The sequence below is a fragment of the Bradysia coprophila genome (assembly GCF_014529535.1).
Source record: "Bradysia coprophila strain Holo2 chromosome IV unlocalized genomic scaffold, BU_Bcop_v1 contig_144, whole genome shotgun sequence".
Taxonomy (NCBI): Eukaryota; Metazoa; Arthropoda; class Insecta; order Diptera; family Sciaridae; genus Bradysia; species Bradysia coprophila.
In genome coordinates, this window is record NW_023503373.1 from 3,530,464 (window position 1) to 3,557,256 (window position 26,793).

Sequence of the window (26,793 nt, forward strand, 5' to 3'; positions counted from 1 at the left end):
TCTCAAAAAAATTCTTCGAAGCTTTTGTGACTGGTGAAAGGTGATCAAAAGCCAAAAATTTGGTGTAACTGGAGAAATATTGGTAAGAAAAGTGCAAGTTTTCGGTTGAAAACTTCAACTGCACATATTTCAGTGTGGATTAATTTTAAAACCAATGAGTCTCTATTCGGCTCAATAGTACCTTTCAAATGATACCCCACACCACCATGTACGGCTCGTGTACCTGGAGAAATTTTGGTAAGAAAAGTGCAAATTTTCGGCTTTTGATCACCTTTCACCAGTCACAAAAGCTTCGAAGAATTTTTTTGAAAGTGGTTTTGGGTTCTAGGGTCGAAGTCCTTTCCAGGCACATATAAAAAAGTCTACTGGAAAATGCGTCCGATTTCGGTAGGCTGTTTTTCAAAAGAATCCCTCTTAACGAATCGCACTCAATAATTTCAGGCGAAAATCAACAATGAAATTCCACAGATTTGTTCGTTTTGCTTTAAATTGGTATTAGAACCGAGACTATGTTGACTTCTTTAATCATTGAAAAATAGCTTTTTTGCTAACTAGTTCCAGTTAGTGAATAGGGTTGTTTTGCGCACTAGATTTGAGATTGCCGATACAAGTGAAGTGAGTTCGGCAACCGTCTGTGCAAACTCCCATTTACTAACGTGTTAGCAACAAGCTATTATAAACTATCAATGTCCGTCTATAGATTTTAATGTTCTAGCGTTGCTTTGCTCGGGATTATTTGCAAATCAAAGGATTTATTATTTTCATTCAAAAACACATCGTCACTGGCACACACTACACATCTATGAATATTTTGACATTACAAAGATAGAACTGTTAAGACTCCATAGGAAGTTGTTGATCGCAAATTAGTATTTTCTGTCATTTCTTTAAGAATTTCATCGAAACAATCAATGTTTCCATAATAAGCTCTATCCCAGATGCCATTGACTCACGTGAACAACTGTTATCCATAACGAAATATAAAGTAAAGATGTAATCTGCCTGCAGGACAGGTCAGATAAAAAAAGTCCAAATTTTTATGAAAATCAATAATGTTATTATCAGTACGAAAAGGACATAACAACAACACATTGCTCACTACATTTTTTTCTTCTAAAAATTGGCTGACTACGTATTTTATTACTAATTTCAGCGACGAACGATCCAAACATCAATCCAATGTTGCACCCAACACCAAATATTTTGGGAAATAATTTTACCCGAAAATTCTCTAAATTCTGCAAACGGGGGAATTTTGTTTTGTAAATCTTTTAGAGAATATCAAAATGAATTACTTCGCAATATACTAGGCACTCGTTGCACTATTTCATGTTTTCTTATTGTTCCAAACAACTTTAATAAATCGCACAATCAAAAAATGTGTCGTTTGCAAAAATGTTGTTCATTTTGAACTTAAAAAAAAACTTTCTCACCCAGCACTGTCCGAGCAGAGTAACTTTGGAAAGTGACACACGATTCATTTAATGGTGTGAAACATTGGTGACTGATGCTTGAAATTTTCAATAAAAATGAAAATTTTACTTTAATGCGTCGCTGGACTAAATTCATGTGTTACAAATGGTTTTTTTTTTCGTTTTCAATTTATTTTCTTTCTATGTTGAATACCCTCACTCTCTTTGGAAAATTGCACGATCTTTCACGATGATTTTGATATTTTTAAATTATAAATTGATTTCCATTGTATCAATGGAAATGAAGAATGGCAAAAAACCAGTTAACGAATCAATTAAACTCTGAAATTTTAAATTCAAAAATTAACGGAACCAAAATTGTTGAAGATTTTAAACCCGAAAATTTAACAAAGAAAACAATTCAATTGGAAAACCTGCAATTTCTCTACAAAAATGTTCTTAATAAAAAAAAAATGTTTAGGAAAATCGTTCGTTGCCTCTACACACTTTTACTCGCCATTCAACTTGCTGTTATTTCCGTTTTCTGTATGATCGGTGCAGCTGGTATTGTTTTGGTTTCCGTTGATGCAACAGACTTCGGTTCAATAATTTTCTCGATATCTTCGATTGTTGCTGGTGGTGTGTCCACCACTTGACCATCAGTCTCTTGTTGTTGTTTCTCGATTTCATGTTTCAAGTTGACAATGTCTTTGGGGCTGAAATCCGAAAAACAAAAATAATCAAACGTAACGATCGCCAGTTCAATTTCCAAAAGAAATGTGTCGCAACCAGGAACATATTTTCACTTTTGCCGACCACTCACCTTATCTGAACGAATAGAATTCCGTTAATGGCATTTAGCATGTCTAGGACAGAGTCCATTGATGGTTGTTGTATGTGAATTGGTGGCAGATCGGATGTGATTTTACCGTTGGAACAAATGTCATTCATTTTCTTTTGCAAAACGACCGCTTGTTGTGTTAAATGTCTTAGGCATTCTGAAGATTCTTGCGTTTTTTCGTGATTTTCACCCAACTAAAATTCAAGCCAAAAAAAACATTTTCGTTCACTAACGCTGCCAAATTACTATTGGTATTTCAATTGTGTAGTACACATACCTGCTGCTTATAAATGGCATAGGTTTCCTTTTCACTGTTCAATGCAGACCGAAAATCTCCCATGCAACTCTGTGTCCGAGCAACCAGATGATAACTAACAGCTACTTTGAGCGATTTTTCACCGTAATATTTGATATTCAACGCCAATGCATGTTCCAAGAATTGTAATGATAATTGGTATTCGCCAACGGCATGAAGAATTAAACTAATGTTACTCTGCAATCAATAATTGGGATGAATCAGTGACTCGTTTGTGGACGAAACAGTTTCTGTAAACTTACATCAAGTAAGGCAATATCCGGATGATTGTCACCGCAAATCAACAATGCCAAATAGCGGGCACGATACAACAACTTCAGTGCTGTACTAACCTGACTGTTTGCGAAGCTGTATAGAGCCAAGTGAGCCTGCAATCAATTTTATCGTAAAATGTCTTCAAACACACCAGCAGTAACAACTTACATATTCCGAAATAGTATACGGATGATCGATTCCATTCACTCGTTCGCTCATCAGAACAGCTCGCTGTTGAATAGCCAGCGCTTCCTGTGAATCGCCCATAATGTAACTCAATCGAGCCAACATTCGTAGACATTGTGCATTCTCCGAATGCATAGCACCATAAACATTGTTCAGTAGATTTAACGCCTCACTGATCAATTCGAAACCGTCCTTGAAACAACCTTGCTGAATTTTCGTTTGTCCCGTGGTATAGAAATTGTACGCATCCGATGCTCGAGGATTAATGTGTTTTACAATCGGGAACACGTTTACGATGTCGTCTTCGTTGAATGTGGACTTATTTTTCGACTCGAAATTGTATTCACGCAACAGAATCTGGATGCCAACTTTCAAGCAGAACGCACGTAACAGACCGAGCTTGTGAAATTTGTAGGTTTCCACGGCGGCTTCAACGTTATCACAACCCAAATCGAAATCCCAATACGCTTTGCATTCCTTTTTGATTTGGTGCCAAAGCGATTTTTGTGTCAGTGTCAGCCATTCGGAATTATCGTTTCCCGAGAACATATTTTTGCTCGATTTCTTCTTATTCCGTCGTTTGTTCGTTTTTTGCAATTCGTCTTGTGCAACCGGTGGAGCCATTATCGGACCAGTGGTTAATAAACAATTCAGGAAATGGCTTATAGCCGCTGATAAGCTCATGAGATCAGTATTTTGCATGTATGCATAGAATAAGTGTTTGGCTGCGCGTAGGATCAGCTCTTGAACCGAAATCGTATGTAGGTATTCCAGTTTCGGTATCTTAGCTAATAGTCCAGCTACTTTTCCTAAGTACCGCATATTGATACCGCGGCTGTGCAGTGCTTCGGTTAGTGTTGCACCACACATCGGTGCAGACGTATGATCAATGCAATCCCTGACGAAGCTTGGTATTTGTGTTGTAACCAAAAATGTTGCTGCGTCCACAACCAATTTCCTTTGTTTTTTCAACGAATTCGGTGCGTCTTCGTTTTCCACATGATTTATTCCCGGAGTGAAAACATCCGCATTGAAACGAATATCGAATTCATATTCTTTCAATGAACCGACGGCTGCACAAGCTCGTCTAACAATATCTTTGGAGTCGAGGGTTAGTTTGTCATCGGACGCAATAGCCTCGGTATATGTTTCCATTAATTTCTTGGCAGCCTCTGTGTTAACTGTGGTGGTTTCCTCTAACGTACCATTGGTTTCTTTTGAATTGTTATTCGCCTCAGCGGATTCGTTTTCAATAGCTTTTGTGTTTGGCTTATTTTTCTTTTCCTCCTCTTCCTTAAGCATTTTTGCAGCTTTGATTTGCTGCAAATGAAATGCGGCATATTTAATGAACATAACGTAGCGATCGTCAACGAATGCTTCTAGGAGTTCCTGACGCAAACAACTTAACTTGTGTTTATGCTCAATAGGGAAACCCATTGCAGTAACGTCTTTGACAAGCTCAACATCGATATTCTTGAGGAAGTTTACATCCGGTGGAAAAGTTCGTAGCAAGTCCAAAATGTAATGACGACCATCGTTTCCAATAATACCTTTGCAGTCGACGGAAGAGCATATTTCAATCACCTCTTGTTTATCATTTAACACACCATGAGGTAAGATCTTCAAATGCTGGCCGGCTTTGCTTAGCATTTCGAAATATTTTTCATGACCCAAAACGGTTTTCCCAAAGTCGATCGAACCGTAAACAACGGATTGCTCTTGCTCGCGCTCCAAAATGCCAGGAATAATTGACTGAGCTGTGACGCGATAGCCACGATAATCAATAATTACTGTTCCTAATGTGTATAGTCCCTCGACGTCGACAGCTGAATAAACTCGAACACCGTGCAAATCATTTCTAGGGGCAACGAATGCAGCAGCATCACCGCCGACCTCTTTGTAGTGATCACGAACATCGAAGCCCAACGAGAAGAAAATGTTATTCCAGATGAACATTTGCATTTTTGAATCTTCGCCTGGATTTATGGCCATTACATTTCCGTCTATTACAGCCATGGCACCTCGTGTGGCTGCCGTTACGAAATCACTGTGAACCTTAAATATAGCTCGTTCTCTCATTAGCCGTTCGGGTAACGATTTGCGAGGTAATTCACGCGTTGTCTGCAGTTCTTCATTCCAATCTCTTGTTTGACCGGGAATGTGCTCCTCATAGCCCAATTTCGATGAGAACGTATCTTCTGCCCTAATAGCATCCAATGTATGATCCAACGAAGGAGCACACCATGTATAAATTTGATATGGAGTTGCAACGCGTTCAAATGGATGACGAAGTGTGCGTTTCTTTTGCATTTGGGCGAAACTACGTTTGAACGTTGGTGAGATTTGCGACAATAAATCGATGAGAGAATGGCACAGATGGCTAGGATTTTCCGGTTTCGGATTAAACGATTCCTCAGTCGATTGGTTTATGTAAAAGCCCCTGGGACAGGCTGTAATGTGTATGCGTTTATCCTCCATTGTAACGACGTACAAATACATCAGATCGCCATGAAGTTTTCTTGGGCCTGGTGGTGGATTCCACGCCGATGTTGTTAGCACCTTCAACGATGGAGGTCCTTTCGCATTCTTGATTCCAGGTTGAAGTGGAAGTAATGGTTGGTCTTTCGACCCAGGCATAATGTACTCGGGTGGTGTACAATCAACACTATCCGGCCGAGATTTTTTCTTTTCCAAATCACCTTGAGTGATCGTGTGCAAAAAAGTCAACGAATAACAGTCGACACCGTTAAACGCATCAGCTGGATCCATACACTTTAATAAATCACGCACATGGCGTACGTGGATACGAGCTTCACGCATAGTGTATTGCTCCTCTACAACTTTAACAACCGATCCCTCCTTAAGACCTTCGATGTTCTTAAGTTCAGCAAAATTATCCAATGTAACACCATCCAATTGCAACGAAAAGCACGTACGATGACAGGTGTCTTCGCGATCCATGAGCAATTGATGGATTTCTTGCACTAATTCCATGCTCGACACTTGAATCGATAACGGTTCCATTCCCGGGCTAACGATCGATATGGTGAAACCGTTGTCTTGCATAATTTCTAGAATATTGGCGTCACTTTTTTCAGTCTTTGCTTCCGAATCGGTGTGCCCGTTTAAATGCTGATGTTCTGCACCTGCATCACCATTGGCAGTTGATGGACCATTTTCTGCAAGCGATGAATAAATTTGTTTATTTAATGTTCGGCTGACATAGCTGAATTGCGACGCTGATAGTTACATTTTCAATAATAGAGCTAACAGTATAACGGTTAGATCACCTGTTTTCATACGAACTAATCAAAGCAGCAATTTGGTAAACATTAAATTACCTAATATTATCCACTTAACAATTTTGAGAGATTTTGAGAGGCTCCTACTCACAATGGTGTGTAGACTGCATTGGCAGTTAAAGAAACTAATTACCCTCCAAAAGCCGACTGACCATACAAAGATTAGATTACCTTCGTCTAATCTTAAATCCTAATAATCGAAACAACGTATCGAACAACGCATTTTATATGCTAAACTGAGCGAAACCGGCTAATTAAAAATGAAGAGGGAAGATTTTTGTTGGCAGTAAAGAAAACGATTGCCCTGTGCCCTTTGACAACCTTCGAAAAACCATTTTATTTTACAAGTTTTTCATGGACTCCCTATAAAAGTAAGTCGACATGAAAATGACTTCATTATTCTATTGGGAAGGGAACCTTGAACAGCACGTGCATTGTGTTGGTAAAACAATATACTGAAATGCACTGACTGATCGTTGACTTATCTAAAAAATCAAATAAACTGAAACACAAATAGAAAAATTAACTGTACAAATTCCATGGCACATGCGCTGTCCCTTAGCACAACACAATCATTTGATTAGAGTTATATGGAACTTCACAGTATCAAAGTGAAATTATAATTCTGAGTAAAACTGTAGAGTAGAACAATATGACAACCTCGGTCACATGTCAGTAAATAATGATTGTTCAAACGAAATCAGTTACGGGGCATTGTCCCAAGGAAGAATTAAACTTGGAAAAATCTGCATGAGATAATTTTCATAAAAATGTTGCAATCGAAAAATATTGGTTATGAAAGCGAGTTATGGTGTGCGAGTACCATTACGTAACTCCATGTTAAACCAGGCGTAATTTTTTTTTTTTGTAAAAAAATGATTAGACAAAAACTTGATTCGGTCCGGTTTTTAAACTATTCAAATGATCGAATTCCGTACATACTGATAACATTCACTTCCTATTTTACCTTTATTCGACTTATTCTCTTCCATCACATTGGATGTCGGCATTGAGTCGATGTGCGATTTTTCCGATTTATTCAATGCATTTTCCGGTTTACACTGAGCATCGTTTGCAGTTCCCAATGCCATAGCCACTTATCTGTCCACAGCACTTGTTCGATTGTATTTACTTTAAGTATTTATTCAGAAATCTACCGATAAACACAAACCAAAAAAATTTACAATTTTTGTGCACCCCAGAGATCTTTGCAGAGTGAAGAACGGGCAACTTGAGAGAATAAACATTTTGACTTGACTTTATTTTAGTTCAATGCATTCACAATGTTCCATATGGACAGTGTTTGAAATTTGAAGGAAAGATAAGCGAATTTTTGAAAATTGAATGTATACGACATGGAAATTATCTTTGGGTACTGGAATCGTTTCGTTAAAGATCACGTTCAGTTACAAATAGTCATAATTAGGGAGAGACAATTTAATTAATTTTTTCTTTCGGATTCCCAACTTGTTCACGAATTATCCAGGCCAAAGCACCTAGCAGGGAAATACTCTATTACCCTGCTAGGTGCTTTGTCCAGGCTGATAACAAAAAGACGTGCGACGTTCCGTTTTTGATCGATTTTGTTAGGCCGAAACATCCTCGAAAAGACTAGACTGCTAAAGCAGTATTAGTAGTAAATTCAGTAATGGAAATAATGTTGACAGTACCACCCTTCAGAAAAGCAGAATTTGTAGCTGGATAACTATATCCAAAATACATCCCGTATCTTGACCTTTCTATCCTTTCGCTATACATATTCTATTTATCGACAACGACGACAAAAATTGGTCATCTTAAATGATTGCATGCATAACGAATTGCCAATTGATACGCCAAAGTGTTTTATTATACAGAATCTAACAAACTTCAGCAAAGCGCTGCTTTTATTGACTTATTCTTTTTCGATTTATGCTTGGACAAATGAAATACATAGAATTATAGAATTGAGGTGCAATATGCCGATGAATCGGAACAAAATTGTTTTTATTTTTATTTTGATTGAACCGAAATGTTATTTTGTTAGCACCACACGGAAAAAGCCACACAAAAAATTCGTTCACTGGCTCATCGATACAATACTCGTGATGATTTAATACGATCGAATGGCTGGAGGTACAGTCTTCATTTCATCGTCTAGCGTTTTATCAATAACTGGTCGGTAATCGATGCGTACATTGCCGCTCGGTTCAACCCAGGCCAATGTATGTTTACGCCAATGTTCGGTTATCGGTTTCTTTGTTTGTCCTTCAAGTGGTTTGCTGTAATCCTGAAAATCGTCGAAACGTTGCACTGTCAGCCGAATGTTCAAATATTTTTCTAAGAACAGAACTTACATATTCATCGAGTCGAGTTTGGAAATCTTCGCGAGCGTGTGCACCTCGTGACTCCTTACGATTTTCAGCTCCGACAATAGTGGCCATAGCATTGCTGAGTAAGTTTTGCAACTCTAACGTTTCAACCAGATCTGAGTTCCATACCAAGGTCCTAACAAATCAAAACAAATTAAACATCCGATGCATTCGGGTAGGGCTAATGGATTGACTCACTTATCGATTACAACAATATCGTCGAATTCCTTGTAAATTTTCTTCATTTTTTCGACACCTTCTTTAAGTACTGGACCGTCACGGAATACAGCCGCGTGTTCTTGCATGCATCGTTGCATCTTAAGTCGAAGATCAGCCGTTTTGATAGTACCATTTTTGTAGCGTAATCTGTCCAAATTTCCTACAGACGTTTCACCAGCGTTGCTTTTGACTTCGGGCACCCGTTCTCCTGGTCTGTGTTTCTCGGCAATCGTCTTGGCAACACCACGTCCGAATACTACCAAATCAAGCAGTGAATTTGCACCAAGTCGATTGGCGCCATGTACAGATGAACAACCAGCTTCACCTGCTGCATACAGTCCCGGAACGATTGTATCTTTTCCGTTGCTGTCGATTGTTAGAGCTTCTCCTCGATAATTTGTCGGTACGCCACCCATATTGTAATGAACCGTTGGAATAACCGGGATGGGTTCTCGTGTTACATCAACACCAGCGAAAATCATGGCTGTCTCAGAAATACCTGGCAAGCGTTGTGCCAATTGTTCTGCTGGCAAATGATGAAGTTGAAGATGCACATGATCTTTGTGTGGTCCAATACCACGACCTTCACGAATTTCTATTGTCATTGAACGGGACACAACGTCACGTGATGCTAAATCCTTGGCAACCGGTGCGTAACGTTCCATAAAGCGTTCTCCTTTCGAGTTAATCAAATAGCCACCTTCACCACGACATCCTTCGGTTATAAGACAGCCAGCTCCGTAGATTCCTGTGCGCAAGTATGATGAAAAAGTCGATTAATGAGATGGATCAGTCAATTGAAGAAAGTTTACCTGTCGGATGGAACTGTACGAACTCCATATCTTCGCAAGGAAGATTCTGACGACTAACCATGGCGGTTCCATCTCCAGTACATGTGTGAGCCGATGTACACGAGAAATACGCACGTCCATAACCTCCAGTGGCTAGAACAGTACTGTTTGCTCGGAATCTGTTCAACAAAAACGAGACGAAACTCATCTATGAACTCGTGACTAACGGTCAGCGATTTACCTGTGAATTGATCCATCTTCAATGCAAATGGCAATGACACCCTTGCACACATTGTCCTCATAGATCAAATCTAACGCAAAATATTCCACAAAGTAATGACAGTCATAGTTCAATGATTGGCCATACAATGTATGAAGAAGCGAATGTCCGGTACGATCAGCTACAGCACAGCATCGATGTGCCTGACCACCTTTGCCATAGTTATAACTCTGTCCACCAAATGCGCGCTGATAGATTTTTCCATCCTTTGTGCGAGAAAATGGCATTCCATAATTTTCCAGTTCGATAACAGCTTTCGGTGCTTCTCGGGCCATGTAATGAATGGCATCTTGATCCCCCAACCAATCGGATCCTTTCACCGTGTCGTAGCAATGCCATTTCCAATCATCCGGTTCCATGTTACCCAAAGCTGCATTGATTCCTCCTTGCGCTGCGATTGTATGTGATCGAGTTGGAAACAATTTGGTGATGACTGCAGTTTTGAAACCTTCAGCTACAAGACCAAAAGCTGCTCTGAGACCAGCTCCGCCTATGTCAAACGTTAAGATGTTAATCTGCAAAATTCACCAAATATTAAGGGATAGCTTACCAGCTCCAACGACAATAGCATCGAATTCATGGTCTACAACTGGATATTCCTTGGAAATCGCGTCCGAATTAACTTTGGCATTATGTTGTCGTTGTGAATAGTGTATGTTTCGAGATATGATTGGTGAAACGCGCAACTGTAAAAGGGAAATAGTCTTATGACAACAAAATTGAGGTACTTCTACGTATCTAAATCATGGGACTTGGCGTCAAAGACGATTTGTGACGGATCAGACGTAAAAGAAAAGGATGCAAGGGCATTTTAGCGATTAAAAAATTGGCAATAACATTAGGCCCGTATCAATTAATTTTTGTTACATAACGAAAGAAAAATTGCTGGTGTTTTTGAAATTTTCACAACATTTCGTACCATTTGACTGGCATTTCGCACAAACATTGATGAAACTCTTGTGATTCCACTCATAGTGGACTTATTGTTATATTCACAGCAGGTTAAAGTGAGATTTAAAAAATATTTTCACAAAATATCACCGATCCACAAAAAAATGCTTGCGACACACGGCAAATGGGAAAAGTCTTTTGACATTTTCATTTGACAATCGCTGTACTAGAATTACCTGCAAAGTCGACACTGTTGGCACACGAATTTTGAATATGTACTTGTGTTGAATGAGTTTGCTTGTTGTTATGTGTCCCTTACAACACCGGTAATTTTGATATGCAATGGATAGTGTAGCTTCTTCAAGCTTTCACATATGTCAGAATTATAGAATCTTTTACTTCGTTTGATTTATGAATTTTCATAAGGTTGATTCAAAGTCTTTTAGTGGTTTAGTTTAAACATTAGTTTTTCTATTATGAACCATGGTTCTTGGCTTATTTTTATCGTGAACAGATAAAATATAGTTTCGAAAAGGCCTGAATTTGTGTCACTTCTTATTGTAGAGAAATATTAGCTCGACGTTTCACTATTTCTTTTCTCTGGAAATAAAAAAAAAACTAACGAAAATAATTTCCAAGGCAGTAGCCAGTCTCCAACGTCAAGGGGCGCAACGACAAAAAATACATATGGAGAAAACTAAAAAACTATAGCGTTCTAGCTGGCTATGCCGATGATATTTTGATTGTAAATTGTATACTTCATTCTTTACCTTTGCCTCTCTAGCAGAGAGTACCTACATCTTACGAAGACTTCGTAACGAAAACAAAATCTTTGAATCGATCTCATTCTATGACTTGTTATTTGCACAACATTTAGATTTTGTCCTAAAATTATCAAATCAAAAAGAGGTATTAAGGACTAAGGAGACAAAAATTATGTCTGCATTACCTCGTTTAAAAAATGAAATCCTTTTCGTTGATGATCCTCAGCCGTGGTTCATGAATAAAAATGATTTCAATAACACCAAATCGCTTATTAACAACCTTTGTCTCTGATCGTACAGTGAAGTACAGGTCCACAAGATATATATTTATTATCACGTTTCAGGTCTTTTAAAAAGATTTTCATCTTTAGATAAATTAAACAACAAAGAATTAGCACTTCACAGCTCGAGACATAAAATTATAATCATTGACTCTGTTCCACACAGTGATGAACGAATGCAATTTAATTTTTATCTTTCAGAAACACTGATTGGTTAGGTAGTTTTTCGTTCATAAAATAATCGTGATTCATTAATTGACGAACAGGGTGAAGCGGATTCTTTGGACTTTATTTTTAAGTGCTTGGTTCTAATCCTAATGGGCAAATAGAGGTGTTTGATGTAAGATCAGTTGTGTTGATGTGTCCCTAGACATTACGCTACATTCAAAGTTCAGTACTCGGAAAAAAAATTTACTTGAAAGTCAAAAAATTTCTACCCAATCGGGTGCAAGACTTTTTCTTTCAATTTAATTCTAATTCTTTTAAAAAATCCTAATTTGTAAATTTAGAAATTAAGGAATTTTTGATGAATTTTATGGAATTTTTAAGAATTAAATTCCTAAAATTAGGCTAAAATTAAAAAAATTTTAAAACAAATTCGGCTGCACCCTATTGATAAGTGATGGCAAAAAAACATCTACATTGTGTTGTTCTTTCTTCTAAAACAGAACAAAATGTAAAACATAAGTCACACACACATCATTCACATTCTATGAGTTTATGACAATAATGCCTCCTATCAGTTGTTCAATTTATACAATCAATTTTCTTCAATAAAGACCAAAGGTCTCAATCGTATATGAATATTCCCTGTCTCGAGTCACGTATCATTTATTGAAGAATAGTCAGGGAAACACTGTGTGTGTATGTATCTTACGATTACTGTTGGTTGCGTATAGTGGGTACAAGGTAGCTTCTACATTTTAAATATGAAGATTAACAGAGAAATGAAATTTTTAGTAATAATAGTGAGAATAAGCTAGACTCAGACAAGTGTTAAATTTCAGCGAAGAACAACTGACTTTCATTGATGAAGTTTGTTCAACACTCAACACTCAGACTCTGAAAGTATTAAGCGCCGCGTCATGACTCATATTAAGCCAATGAAATCAATGAATTTAGACGAATGTAAAAAATATATAGTACAATTAAAGATAAGGACCCTGCAACTTTTAACAACTGTGAATATCTAAATAATGAGAGTACGTAAGAATGAGAGGTTGGACAACGGCAGTCACAGAGAACGGACGTGTTTATGCGTTGCTCTCTAAAAGTGTTTCTTTTGTGTGGCTGTGTGTGAATTCATTTTCGATTTTGTCTAATTTCTGTGCCAACTTTTACGGCTTTGGTGTTTTTATTTTGCTGTAATGGTTAAATGGTGAAATTATTTTAAAGGTTTTATTAACGAAGTCAAAGTGTTGTTCTCGTAGGTCATTTTATCTTTGATCAATAAAGTCGTTCTCGCCTCATTGTGCGATATCAACAATTGTGTTATTTCCTTTGTTATTTAACATGTGCTTCGTGGCGTCGGTGTACGGATTAACAATCGACTCTACCAGAAGCTAATGCTAAATTACGTGCTCGATTAATGTACGAAAATGACACATTGCCGTATGGCATCTGGCAGTCAATTTTAGTGCAGGTAAGGTACAAACGCCTCGGGTTCTCATTTGACACCCCAAAACCACATAGCAAATTTTTACAAATTTGCTGTGGTACAATCCCAAGATACAGAAACTATCTTGTACTCCAAAATGACCGCGAGGTTTAACAGATCTATTGATTGATACGTTGTATGGATGTCAAGGGATATGACGAAATACGAATCATTCAAACGGTACAACCTGCAACGCCAGAACGAGTTCAGTCACATGGTGGCATGGCGATTTATACGAAGAGGCAACTCATGGCCTATGGTGATTAGACACTTGCTATTACCTAAAACTAATAGCCGTAACCGTAACAAAGTCGGAAATATCAAAAAACCCAACATTCGCGTTCTCCATAAAAGAAACCATATCGACATAATGTCAATAGTAGAAAGAGCTACAACATGACAATGTTGATAGCGCCATCTTTGGGAAAATGTACAGGTCAATTAGTGATGGTTGTGGTATTCGCATACCACCCACGGCTTGGAGAATTCACAACGTATGGGACGTTAACACACGGTCGATTTGTGAACAATCTAAGTCGGGAGAGATATGATGTAAAATCACAGTACATATGATCAAGAGACTTGTACAATAGCACAACAGGCCCATCTGAGGCTTAGGTGCTGGGCTTACACCCTCCCATCTAATCTAATCTAATCTAATCTAATCTAAATAATATCTCACATTATCTATATTATCTATCTAATATCTCAAAATCTCCAAAAACACAAAATGATTCGACCAAGGATCACTGATTTGCTTGATTTCTACTTACTTTCCGTGTGAAGGACAAAATTGAATTTTTTCACAGCACTGCTTCTAGCATGAACATAAAACATATTCGGAGGCTGATGAAATCACAGTACTTTTTGTTGAGTGGAAACATACTTAAGAAGGAAACTTATCGTCACTGAAGAATAACACTCACAGTACTTTCAATTAAAATACAAGAATAATATCAACGCACTTCAAGCACCAGTGTATCACACAACTGCAAAACACTGTAAAAAACCACTTCACACAAAATACTACTGTATTTGGCAGATGTCGACTATGATCCCTTTTGATTGAAGGCAACGCACTTCAAGCATCAGCGGTAATCTAAATAGGGTACTGATTAGGGTATTCGGCAGTTGTCGACTATGATCACTTCTGCTTGAAGTGAGTTGATGGTATTTTAGTAACAGAATAAACTATCAACTACCGGAAAACACTCATAATGATAGAGATATCTCTTCAGAGCATTGGTTCCAACGTAGCACTGTCAAGCAAGAGTGCTATGGTTCCAATTAATTTGCGCCTATTATAGCAGAATGGGAACGCTCGTTCACACCAATAAAGTAGAAGATTGATCAAACCTTTGAATATAACTTAATCAAGAAAATTAAAAGATTTGACGACGAGGACTTGAAAAAACACATGTAAAATGATGACAATTTACTTAGATAAAATAAAAAAAAACTCTAAGGACTTGATATGCATGTCACGACGCCCGAACAAATTGCCGAGTTTTTCGATTTTGTATGAAAAGACGCACATACGGCTATTCATCTGTTATCGATAACGATAATAAAAATAATGACAAGCTTTGGATAATACGGTCATTCATATGGTAAAATGTATTTTAAAAAAATGAAGCACAAGATTCGAAATCAACATATTAAAAATACTTTGATCGATGGAAGTAATAGACCAGATAATAATATACTGGTCATATGCTTGCCGTCTGTTACATGTTAAAGCACATTAATAAATATTTTTCGCAATGCTCTCGCGAACGAAGACCCCTAATCTTAAAGGTGACTCATTTTCGCTAGGCATTTCACGGCCAAGCAACTCTCTCTAATGAGAGGTGAAATCTGTATCAATCGACACACTAATCGAATCTCGAATGTTTAAACTTTGTTGGAGAATGGACAGCTACTGATTTACGTTCTCAATATCAGAGAGAACAAAACAAAATTCTGCACACAATTGTTCAAAATTACTGTGAAAATGATATTTTGTTGTCATTCAGATAATCATTTTCTCCCCTAAAATGGCGGGTTAAGCCATATTGGGTGATAAAATGATCATTTTCTCACCTAAAATGGCTGAATACCAAAACACGATTTTTATTTTATTTTCTTTAAAGTGGACAAAAATGTCGTTTTTCGCAAAACGCAAGCATGAAAAACGTTGTGTTCACCTCGGTGAGAAATAGGAAATTCCACCTTGAGCGAATTGTGGACCTCGCTTCGTTCTTGGTGAAATTTCCTATTTTCTCTGCTTGGTTAACAAATAACTATTTGGACACCCCTGAAAATTGAGTTGGAACAAATGACAAATGAAAGAAGTTTATTTCACAATCAAAATGGATTTAAATCACATGTGTGCCTACGACGTCCGTAATGAATTGAAAAAAAAAACGGGGACTCGTTACCAACGGAAGTTCGGCAGAGATACGGGCTAGCTTACAAGCCGACCTTGGTGAGTTTTTATTTTTATTAAAAAAGTGCTACAAGTTTAATGTGTTGATGTCGCTGATGAAAAAAGTGCGGGAGCCGAGAACCTCGTTCACGGGAAGTTTAACAGTTGTACACATGATGTATAACTCAAAAACTGTTGAATTTTACATAATTATACATAAAACAAGATATTTTACACTTTTACACTACCATCAGCAGTGTATTTGATATTTTCCAATCTCATGCAATGATTTATGCAACAGAAGAATCTAGAGTTTGCAAATTTGGCATAATTACGATGCTGAGCAGCATAAGCAACCATTTTATGCAATTCAATGGCTCTACCGACCGTAACAAAGTCGTGACATGTAATAGTCTTGCAGTCGTAACCGTGTCGTCTCCATCTATGACTTCCATAGATATCCTTTCTGTACCAGATTTAGATTCCATTTTAGTCGTAGATATATGCGCAAGAAGCCCGAAAGAAAAATCAGCCCACTTCGCCTAACCTACCTTATCTAACATCAAATTACGTACAATGTTTTTCTTCAGGAGAACAATGTCTTATTCTTTCAGTGTCGCAAGCGTCTGCAGAAGCTCCACCCAGTGGAATGGCACAAGCGATTGTAACTACGCGCAGGATTACTGTAACGCGAACGACTGCTGTTCTAGTAACTAGTTCAGGGCTAACGATAGCATCAGTAGTCGCAAGTTCACGGTCAGCTGCAGTTCAATCTTCACTGCAGCCAACCTTACCCGTATCTACACCATCAGCTCTAATTGCGATGCCGTCACCGCCAGCTCCACTTGCTACGACGCCAAATCCATCTACAATTTCAATTCCGTCACTGCCAACCCCATCACCATCTCCAGTTGTTTCACCGCCGCCACATATTTCACCTGCCATACCGTCAGCCGCATCAGCCTTAACTGTTTATCATATTTTACGGGAACTGATGATAATATTAGGATTTAGAATGATTGTTTCCATTTTCTATGAGTGATGTTGAGGCCCCCAGTTGTTGTTTTGCTTACTCAAATGACCATAAATGAAAACAATTTAGTTGTTGTTGTCGATGCCTTGCATTCGACCGGAGTGACCGGTCATCTTCATGGCTATTTATTTACAAAAATATAAAAATTTGTTCAGTTAATTTACACTTCTCAATTGTTTTCTTAAATTTTAGCAACTTACGCTAACTATTAACTTCAGTTATCACACTCAAAAATTTAGTGTTTTTCATTCAATTCCCTGTTCACTTCGTGCATCCACCACATTTCGTATGAAGATGGGATCTGTAAATTTGGACTTCCTGCGGCAATGTGCCAATTAAATCCTTCTAAGCGGAAGTGGCCAAAAATATAATTATTAAAAGTCGAACATAGTTGCAGCGGATTAAAAAACTCTTCGACCAGATCTGGCTTAAATCAGCTCTGCTTGTTATTGATAACTTTGATGTCTTATGTCAATTCGATTATGTGTTTGTAATAAAACCGACATTGTCGTTCGTGTCATATTGAGTTTGAGTGAATGGTCGATTATGGCCAGTTCATGCTCGCATATGTCGCATATGCATAGGCGAGATGAACTGGCCATTATGGATTCTGACTATGTAAAGCTAATGCTACATAACATAAATTGAGATTGGCTCGTTCGGTTCGTGTTTTTTATGTAGGTGGAAGCACGGGGTTTCGGGGGGTTTTGAAATTAATTTTCGCTATGTTGCTCACATTGCAATGTCAAATATGTCTAAGGTCGTTTAATTTGTGCTAGGTGAAGTCCTTTTTCACTAAGCAATCAGCGTAACCTTCGTAAATAAAAAATCTTGAATTTGTCAACAATGTGTGGCAACATGTAAAAAACAAAAATCAAAACCCCCTCAAAGCCGGTGGCGATCCACTTGTCAACGGACAATACATAAACAAATTCCATCCCCTATTACGGTGGGCGGGAATGGGTAATAATTTTTTTTCCACCCGAGAAATGTGGCAAATGTTACTTATCTAGGCCAGAAACAGTCAAAAGTGGTCAACTAGTACAATAATTTACAATACGGTAAATTATGGAAATGGTACTTCTTGTGTGTTTACCGACCTCGGCTACGCCTCGATAGCCAAATGTCACAAAAGAATTACTATTTCCATCATTTGCCCAATTGTTAAGTAATGTACCTTCATGAAGTACCATTTCCATCTTTTACCCCATTGCCAAGTAAGATATTTTATTCAAAAACTTGAGGTAAAGTTTTGGATACGTGCAATAAAGTTAACTTTACCTCACGTTTTTGAATAAATAAACACTTCCTCTCAACTGCCCAATATTTATTTTAAGGAACACCACACCATCAAGAGAACATCACACACTTGCACGAAAACTTCGGTAATCTCTTTTTAGTAAAATTCCGTTGCAAATAGTAGTTTTGCAGCTAATCTATTCACAGTCACTGATGATTCCAAAACTGCTCGTTAAAGCTATTGTCGAGAAAAAAAATTTAAACCTAAAATATTTCAAAAAAGTGAATCCGAAATATCGACGAATGTTTAAAAAGCTTCCACACAAAGCTTACACTCGCTATTTTAAAACTTTTAAGTTCCATAACACCGGATTAAGCTTAACGGGATGCGACCTTGAATAAATTTTTATCAGAACCATTTTTTCTTTAGTATATGTCTGCGATTCTGCGCGTTGTCAAGTGCATAATTGTATGTATTTATCAAAAATATCATACATAACGACATAACCAATGGTGTGAATAATCAACCATCACACTTCATTCACTCTGTTGTATTATTAGATGTCATTCAGTTCGCATCTTCACGCCGAGCTGGAAGTGTTTGATAATTTTAAATAGCTTCGCGCTTCGTTCAGTCATAATCTACACGAGAACTTTTTTTTGCAATTCCTACAGCTGTTACAAATATATTGCGGCTAGTGTTTATTGAATAGAATTTATAAAAAAATTTGGTCTCTGCTATGGCATTAATTGAAGTGAAAGACATTGATAATCTGTTTAAAATTGATGGCTATTTGAAACCACATGAACGGGAGATCCGTCGTAGGTGAGTGTAGTGTCCCAACGATATTTAATAAAATCATTCAACGATTTTTCAGTTAAAATGCACTAAAGTGCATAATTATCCCATAAGAATAACAAAATTATGATTTAAGATCAAAAATGTTCAATGTCATAGAAAGGTTACGGTTTCAGTCGTTATGTAAATTAGAGAAAAAATAAACATTCTCTGATTGCATGTTTTCATATTTCTCATTATGTGAAACAAAAATATTTATTATTGTTGATTAAGTGTCAACTTTTAGGTCAAAAAATCGCCGCCAAAGCCATGCATGTTATCATAAAACCTCTGTATATACAATAAGATATTCAGTACTCAGTACATGCCGGTTGATGAATTGTAGCATGGTCGTTTATAGTATATAACGTGTTTTGATGGTGTAAGTGTATACAAAACACGCAAGAGTTTTTTTTATGTCTATTTATAAAGATGCATATCAATGAAACAAGAAAAGGTGATACCGGCTTTACAAATATTTGCACACACAAAAATTGTATCGAAGTTTTAGCAAAAGTATCATGCAGAATTTCGTGACTATCAATATCGTTGATATACTAACTGTATTGATACGACAATTGTTATTGGATGATAAGCTTTCCCTTTCTGTCTTTTCTCGTAACTTTCCTTCATAATTTTAAAGTTCTAACTTTGTCCAGCCATTCTAATCCGCTTCCGATTTCGTTACACAGACATGGCGTAATCCAAGACTGGATCAAACGTATTGATAACGATGAAGGCGGTATCGATGTGTTTTCACAAGGATATAAGTATTTTGGTCTTCACATTCAACAGGATAATTCCGTAATAGCTAGAGAATGGGCACCTGGAGCAGTACAACTATATTTGACTGGAGATTTTAGTAAGTCATTTCGTTGATATGACAATTTCGTTGTTGAAAGCCCAACCTCTGTGAACAAATAAAAATCTCGAATCAAAATCAACAGACAATTGGCAGTGGGTGGATAATCCATACAAAAAACTCGAATATGGAAAATGGGAATGTTACATTCCGCCGAGGGATGATGGTTCCTGTGCAATTGCTCACCTTTCCGAAGTTAAAGTTATCATTCGAAAGAGCTCGGATGAGTTGGTCGATCGATTGTCGCCATGGGCGAAGTATGTGGTACAGCCGCCGAAAGAGGCGAATCAGGGTACGAATTATAAACAGCGTGTATGGCATCCACCTGCCCATCAGGTTGGTAAAATGTAAATTTAATTTTCGGTTGTGGATCTTCAATTTGCTCTACGTTCTAGAAATACATGTTCAAGCATCGCAAGCCAACGAAACCGAAATCATTAAAAATTTACGAATGTCATGTTGGCATTGCCACGCAAAATCTTGAAGTCGGATCATATAAGAATTTTGCAGAGAATATCTTACCCCGAATAGTTCGGCAGGGCTATAACGCCATTCAGGTCATGGCTATAATGGAGCATGCTTATTATGCCAGTTTCGGCTATCAAGTCACTAGTTTTTACGCAGCTTCTAGTCGTTATGGTACACCTGATGATCTCAAGCGTATGGTGGATGAAGCTCATCGATTGGGGCTGTAAATTATTTGAAATTGATTCATTTTGTCGTCGAATTAATTCCTCTGTTTCCAGGTACGTTCTGTTAGATGTTGTTCATTCGCATGCATCGAAAAATGTCCATGATGGGTTGAATCAATTCGATGGGACAAACAGCTGTTTCTTCCACGACGGTCCTCGTGGAGAACACAGTCTTTGGGACAGTAGACTGTTCAATTATACCGAATATGAAGTTTTAAGATTTTTGATATCGAATTTGAGATGGTGGAAAGGTGAGTGTTGGCAGCTTGAAATTGTGGTTTCCCGGTGGTTGCGAATCTGACCTATTTTTTCAAAATTAGATGAATATAATTTCGATGGATATCGCTTCGACGGCGTCACATCGATGCTCTATCATTCCCGTGGAATTGGCGAAGGTTTCAGTGGCGATTACAATGAGTATTTTGGCCTTAACGTGGACACAGATGCGATTGTTTACCTGGCGCTAGCTAATTTCCTATTGCATCGCATGGACAGCGAAGTAATAACAATTGCCGAGGATGTGTCAGGCATGCCTGCGTTATGCCGTCCAGTTAGCGAAGGTGGTATTGGTTTCGATTATCGTCTCGGTATGGCAATACCTGATAAATGGATCGAATTGTTGAAAGAAGCCCGTGACGAGGATTGGGATATTGGTAACATTGTGCACACGTTGACAAATCGACGATGGATGGAAAAAACTGTTGCGTATGCTGAGTCGCACGACCAGGCGTTGGTTGGTAAGTCATGTCAATTGACTATTTACATTTGTATGCGACCCGTTGACCTCATTAAAAACAAACAAACTTAGGCGATAAGACATTAGCGTTCTGGTTGATGGACAAAGAAATGTACACGCACATGTCGACCATGTCGGACTCGACCTTAATCATCGATCGAGGAATCGCGTTACACAAAATAATTCGCTTGCTCACAAATTCGCTGGGCGGTGAAGCGTATCTGAACTTTATGGGGAATGAATTTGGTCATCCAGAATGGCTAGATTTCCCGAGAGGTTAGTCTGATCTACAGAAGTCGTCGTAATTTTTCAAAATTTAATTGACGAACATTTCAGTTGGTAACAATGACTCGTATCATTATGCACGGCGACAATGGAATTTGGTCGATGATCCTCTGTTGAAGTATAAGTATTTAAATGAGTTCGATCGAGCCATGCATACTACGGAAGAAAAATATCATTGGCTATCCAGTAATCCGGTAAGCTACGCTGCCTGAAATTCGCTAATCGTTTTCTAACTGATTAATTGTGTTAGGCTTATGTGAGCATGAAACATGAAAGTGATAAAGTGATCGCATTCGAACGGGCCGGACTGGTGTTCGTATTTAACTTCCATTCAACGAAAAGTTTCACTGACTACAGAGTTGGTGTTGATGTGGCCGGTGCGTATTCGGTTGTGCTTAGTTCGGATGATGAAATATTTGGTGGACACAATCGTATCGATAAAACTTGCAAACATCTAACCGATCCATTGGGTTTCGCTAACAGAAGGAATTTCATTCAGGTGTACATACCATCACGAACTGCATTAGTATTGGCCAAGGTAGATTGAAGAGGAAAATGTTATTTTGTAATTGAATTTTTATAAAAGTTTTGTTACTGTTGAGAATATTATATTAAAGTCTTGAAGACGTTAAATTGGCAAAAATAACTTTATTTGGTCTCTGTGGCTGTGCAAGGTACACGCAATGATTGCCTAAACAAAATGTGTTCCTAATACTAAAAGTAGTTTTTAAAAAAATTGTTGATAGAAGTTAGGGCAGGAATACTAAGAAATGAAGTATCGATACTGTGAGGAATTACTACAAAACAATTCTCGGTTCAATGCTTCTTCGTCGTCTAAAGCTGCTAAATACTTGAATGTAGAATTTCCCATCATTAAACAAATTAATTTCATGGAACATTCCGTCCACAAAATCACTAAATTAACTTGTTTATCGCTGCCTGTTGCTGTGAATTGTGACAAACTAAATCTAAATTTATGCGCCGTGCCGAAATACGAATCGATTTATTTGGTCTACTGGACAGGCGAATAGACCCTCGACATAACGTATCCATCGCCTCAAAATATATTTTTTTGATCGAAAAACAGTTCCAGGAAATTCTTCTACGTCAATGAAATCCGAAAAAGCATCAAATCGGAGAAATTGCTCTGTTACTTACTCACTGTTCGACAGTTCATCACCTATATGTAAGCAGACTTGCCGTTTTATGTTAATAACACTAGACTAAAATTCGCTTGGAAACATTTTCTAATGTGTTCACAACGAAATCAATATCATCGCCGGTAAGTAGACGGTTCGATGTGAGTCTGATACTGGAGCGTGGACATTTCGGGTGTTCACGATCGACTAAGTATTCAGCATTCGTTACAGCCAAATTACTTTCGACGCACTGTTGAGACAAGAAAAGTAAATTAAACTTGCAATGCAATGGATTAAACTTCAGCTGTCCGAGCTGTAGGTCACTTACAGCGTCAACAATTTGACCAATCAATGATCGTTCGGTGTCTCGATCACTCTCCGTCTTCAAGTATAAATGTTTTACGGGCGACAATGGATGACCTCCTAATTCGAAATGAGTCAGCCGATTAAGTTTTCTGCAAACGAATGAATTGGTTAATGTGATCACAGCGAACAGCTAATTACGATCTCTTACTCGTGCAGTAGTTTTGAATTCGTTCTGAGTTCCTCGAAAATTGATGGTTCCCGTTCAAATCGATCTATGGCGGATATTGCTGCTTGTGTAAGAAGTGGCGGAGTGGATGCAGAGAAGCAATACCCTATACGATGTACGAGTTTAATATTTTTTCAGCTGACAATTACATAACGACAACGAAACTTACCTAGTCCAGACAGAACTTGATGATCGATAATATATGTTGTTCCGACGCAAAAGCCTCCGATTGAACCAACGCCGCCTTCCAAAGTACCACAAATCATATCGATTTCTTTGCGCTAAGAAATTTCAATTTCAATTAGATGTTGAAAAAGTGTCTGGAACAGTCAATGAGCTTACATCCACGTTAAGATACTCCGTCAAGCCGCGACCATTCTCACCCAACACGCCAAAAGACACACTTTCGTCCAAAATAAGCCGAAGTTTATATTTCTGGCGCAGTTCAACCAATCTTTGCAGTGGACAGATATCACCGACATTCATGTAGATTCCCTCAGCAACGAGGAAACGACGACTCTTAGCAGCTTTCTTTGGATTCTAAAAATTTAGATCAAATGCATATGTTTGTGTGTGTCATTTCGATGTTGTGTTATGGCGTTTGCTTACCTTTAAATCAGCCTTTTGTTGTTCCGCCAGTAATCGCTCCAAATCGTCCATGTCGTTGTGCTTAAAGTAAACAATTTTACTTCTGGACGCATCCAGACCTTTTTGAATGGCGAAGTGAACACATTCATCGACAAAAATAATGTCTCCTCGTTTACAGTATGCTGGAATAGCACTAGCAATCGTTGAAAAACCATAGGAATAGAGAACCGCTGCTTCCACTTGCATAAATTTTGCTAAACGCACCTCCAATTCCAAATGAACGTCAGAAGTGCCATAGAATCCTCTCGGACCGCACGATCCTAAAGTTTAAGTTAAACAATTTTATTGACTCACTTCCGATGGTATGAGGATTGACTTACCAACTCCATACTTTCTCAGGCACTTAATAGCACTTTCTTCTATCTCCTTGTCTTCAACTAGACCCAAATAATTGTGCGTGGCCAAGTTCAGACAATCATGTCCATCGATTGTCAATCGTTTACCGGCACGACCAGTAACTACTCTCGGCGATGGAACCATCGTGTTGGTCACATCGTTTATCAACGGCTCTGGGTTCCATTTATCCAGTAAATCAGCTTTCTGTTGCGGCGTCAATTTAATACGATCTTTTTTCCGGTGCAACACTAGCCAAACAACGGATATAAGAAGGGAAACCTCTAGACATAACGTATACAAAGGCGCCTGAAAGATTAATTTGAAAGAAGTACGTTACACCGCAGATAAATGCTGAGTTGCATATAGATATAATGGCACACTGGCATATCAACACATAACCCATGAGTTATGTCAATTGGAGACAATCAAATATCAATAAAAAATGTGACTAATAAGCAAACACAAATTGATAAGGTAAACGCTTCGAAGAATTTTCATTGGCAACGAGTTACGTTTTATTGATATCCATATGACTATATTCATACCTTCCAAAATATGTCGTACAATTCATCAAAGATATGCGATGCAGTGATCATATTTAATTTAAAATTAAAACAAAAACGAAAATGATATAAATTCTCTATCACACACCCAACGTGAAATCAAAAAGCAAAAGGCACTTGACACTTGAAAATGCAGCAGCAAATTTTGCTTTGACACCTTTGACAGCTGAAAAGAGTTAGGAGCCGCACATGCGTACGGTGCGTACACTGAAAAAAAAAGCGAACTGGAGTGACAAAGAATGAACTATAGGTATTTATGATGAAATAGAAGAAGATATTTTGACAAGTACACCAAGGCAAGTTAAAATAAACTGATCTTCTGTCCTCTCGCTCTCAATGTACCACGTTGAAAGAAAAGCAAATACTTTGACAAGTATGTACCCCAAGGCAAGTTGTAATAACTAGTCTTTGGTTTTCTCGCTCTGATCATAACAGTCTATTCAGTGTTAATTTAGAGTGATATTTTGGATCAGTTAAATCTAACTGACCTCGAGGACACTGTCAAAATGTCAGAAGATACAAAATTGATTTTTCGAAAATTCTTACTTTGAATTTAGATTTATTTTTGTTAATCAATTTTTGACAAGGCCAGTTAAATTTATTTGATCTTCGCTCTCTGTTAACATAGTGTTAAAAGGGCGTAAAAGCGAAAAAATAACCAGTTGCTTGGTCTGGATGGAAAGTGTTATGTCAAAATTTATATGTAAAAATCCAGTTAACTAGTTAATTTAACTGAGCTCGCTCGTATGTGAGATGGTTCAGTTATTTTTGAGTCCAATCAGATGGTCTATAGTAGCTACACAGGGAAACGATGAAGGAGCCAACAGAACTGAAGTTGCACAAACTTATGATTTCTGAATAGATATAAATCTGCCAGCCGCTATAAATTCTTTAGAACTATTAAATCTCGAGGTGGAGAGCTACGAATCACTACTTCTTTGTTCTTTCTTTTGACAGAGATTTCGTTGAATCGATTTTTTTTTAATTGGGAGTATACAAACATTCAAACACACTTTTAGCACTTATACATCCAAAATGTTTTTAACATCAACTGAATCTTCTACTTCATTAGTTTTATTGAAAATTTCGCTAAAAAAGACTTAAGATAGTGAGCTTATTGCTTATTCATGTTGTCTCTGTCAATAACAGATGTCATAGCGAACTGTAAGGATTATGGCCATGGTATGTAATGGCCTCAAAAATAACAATTAAAGTTACATTTTAGTCTACAAGTTATTTATTGCATCTTCATAATAACCAATGTAAATTTACCGTCACCGTGATATATCAAGAGCTGGTGCCTGTGCACATAACCAGTTAGTTTGAACGTTAAACCACTGACAGTAGGAATTACCCACTTGTATCCCCCTTTTTACTCTCCGGTTCATAGTAAGCGTGCATTAGTATGTTACGTCACTGTTTGTAAATATTTGTTTAGGCAAGTGTGTGGTTTGCGGAACGAGCCGAAGGCGAGTGGATTAATTACATGTGCCTAAACAAGCATTTATAAGCAGTGACGTAACACATTTTACATGTTTGTGGACGGTAAGTGCATTTTCCATGTCACAAGCAGTGATGTAAAGTGTACTTTACCGTGCATAAGCATGTAATGTATATTAAACAAATCAGGTTTACCGCGCTGGATCTCTACTCGAGGTATGTTGAAACTTAATCTAACAACAATCACTGTCACTCGACAAAGTGATCGGGCTAGCTATAAATTCAGGTGTAATTTAATTTTACCTTCTGTCAATTTTTCGCGCGCTGCGCTCACTTCAACGAATTACCTGTTTTCGTGTATCGTACACATCCGATCATTCAATTTCTCATTTCTTCACTCCGCAAATTTGTATCCTTTGTACACACTTATTTTTCGTTTTCAACTTCTTCACGTCCGGTTCGTTGTTATAGCTGTATTGTGAGAAAGTCGGAAAGTC

The 26,793-nt window shown here is 37.8% G+C and overlaps 5 protein-coding genes across 5 annotated transcripts; 2 read left to right on the forward strand and 3 right to left on the reverse strand.

The window, feature by feature from the left end:
• Positions 1-1,111: 1,111 nt before the first annotated feature.
• LOC119071134 (clustered mitochondria protein homolog) lies at positions 1,112-7,547 on the reverse strand. The gene is made up of 6 exons (XM_037175822.1): positions 7,280-7,547; positions 2,993-6,189; positions 2,812-2,937; positions 2,531-2,746; positions 2,236-2,447; positions 1,112-2,128 (listed from the first exon to the last, which is right to left on the reverse strand). The coding sequence occupies exons 1-6, from the start codon at positions 7,401-7,403 to the stop codon at positions 1,933-1,935; spliced, it is 4,071 nt and encodes a 1,356-aa protein (XP_037031717.1). The 5' UTR covers positions 7,404-7,547; the 3' UTR covers positions 1,112-1,932.
• A 592-nt stretch (positions 7,548-8,139) lies between these two features.
• On the reverse strand, positions 8,140-11,094 carry LOC119071172 (succinate dehydrogenase [ubiquinone] flavoprotein subunit, mitochondrial). Its single transcript, XM_037175935.1, has 7 exons — positions 10,873-11,094; positions 10,504-10,639; positions 9,915-10,443; positions 9,695-9,852; positions 8,862-9,630; positions 8,649-8,799; positions 8,140-8,581 (listed from the first exon to the last, which is right to left on the reverse strand). Exons 1-7 carry the CDS (start codon positions 10,924-10,926, stop codon positions 8,405-8,407), a joined length of 1,974 nt encoding a protein of 657 aa, XP_037031830.1. The 5' UTR covers positions 10,927-11,094; the 3' UTR covers positions 8,140-8,404.
• A 2,400-nt stretch (positions 11,095-13,494) lies between these two features.
• On the forward strand, positions 13,495-17,506 carry LOC119071334 (proline-rich receptor-like protein kinase PERK2). The gene is made up of 2 exons (XM_037176219.1): positions 13,495-13,531; positions 16,568-17,506. The coding sequence occupies exon 2, from the start codon at positions 16,603-16,605 to the stop codon at positions 16,993-16,995; it is 393 nt and encodes a 130-aa protein (XP_037032114.1). The 5' UTR covers positions 13,495-13,531; positions 16,568-16,602; the 3' UTR covers positions 16,996-17,506.
• Positions 17,507-18,768: 1,262 nt separating this feature from the next.
• Positions 18,769-22,540, forward strand: LOC119071166 (1,4-alpha-glucan-branching enzyme). Its single transcript, XM_037175923.1, has 9 exons — positions 18,769-19,051; positions 19,756-19,925; positions 20,011-20,261; positions 20,321-20,616; positions 20,672-20,868; positions 20,938-21,354; positions 21,426-21,629; positions 21,690-21,832; positions 21,889-22,540. Exons 1-9 carry the CDS (start codon positions 18,966-18,968, stop codon positions 22,183-22,185), a joined length of 2,061 nt encoding a protein of 686 aa, XP_037031818.1. The 5' UTR covers positions 18,769-18,965; the 3' UTR covers positions 22,186-22,540.
• LOC119071223 (serine palmitoyltransferase 1) lies at positions 22,277-25,021 on the reverse strand. The gene is made up of 8 exons (XM_037176037.1): positions 24,839-25,021; positions 24,278-24,599; positions 23,919-24,217; positions 23,652-23,849; positions 23,479-23,590; positions 23,292-23,415; positions 23,106-23,232; positions 22,277-23,027 (listed from the first exon to the last, which is right to left on the reverse strand). The coding sequence occupies exons 1-8, from the start codon at positions 24,887-24,889 to the stop codon at positions 22,857-22,859; spliced, it is 1,404 nt and encodes a 467-aa protein (XP_037031932.1). The 5' UTR covers positions 24,890-25,021; the 3' UTR covers positions 22,277-22,856.
• Positions 25,022-26,793: the final 1,772 nt, after the last annotated feature.

Excerpts from the sequence above, each read along its gene's own strand:
- LOC119071223 (XM_037176037.1), bottom strand. The coding sequence starts at position 24,889 with ATGATCACTGCATCGCATATCTTTGATGAATTGTACGACATATTTTGG. Across the intron at positions 23,591-23,651 it reads CGGAGTATCTTAACGTGGAT|CGCAAAGAAATCGATATGAT; the intron begins GTAAGCTCATTG and ends GAAATTTCTTAG. Across the intron at positions 23,416-23,478 it reads TCAAGTTCTGTCTGGACTAG|GGTATTGCTTCTCTGCATCC; the intron begins GTAAGTTTCGTT and ends TACATCGTATAG.
- LOC119071166 (XM_037175923.1), top strand. The coding sequence starts at position 18,966 with ATGGCATTAATTGAAGTGAAAGACATTGATAATCTGTTTAAAATTGAT. Across the intron at positions 19,052-19,755 it reads GAACGGGAGATCCGTCGTAG|ACATGGCGTAATCCAAGACT; the intron begins GTGAGTGTAGTG and ends TTCGTTACACAG. Across the intron at positions 20,262-20,320 it reads GGCATCCACCTGCCCATCAG|AAATACATGTTCAAGCATCG; the intron begins GTTGGTAAAATG and ends TCTACGTTCTAG.
- LOC119071134 (XM_037175822.1), bottom strand. The coding sequence starts at position 7,403 with ATGGCATTGGGAACTGCAAACGATGCTCAGTGTAAACCGGAAAATGCA. Across the intron at positions 2,747-2,811 it reads CGGATATTGCCTTACTTGAT|AGTAACATTAGTTTAATTCT; the intron begins GTAAGTTTACAG and ends TATTGATTGCAG. Across the intron at positions 2,129-2,235 it reads ATTCTATTCGTTCAGATAAG|CCCCAAAGACATTGTCAACT; the intron begins GTGAGTGGTCGG and ends TTCGGATTTCAG.
- LOC119071334 (XM_037176219.1), top strand. The coding sequence starts at position 16,603 with ATGGCACAAGCGATTGTAACTACGCGCAGGATTACTGTAACGCGAACG.
- LOC119071172 (XM_037175935.1), bottom strand. The coding sequence starts at position 10,926 with ATGAGTGGAATCACAAGAGTTTCATCAATGTTTGTGCGAAATGCCAGT. Across the intron at positions 9,631-9,694 it reads CGTACAGTTCCATCCGACAG|GAATCTACGGAGCTGGCTGT; the intron begins GTAAACTTTCTT and ends ACTTGCGCACAG. Across the intron at positions 8,800-8,861 it reads GATATTGTTGTAATCGATAA|GACCTTGGTATGGAACTCAG; the intron begins GTGAGTCAATCC and ends TTGATTTGTTAG.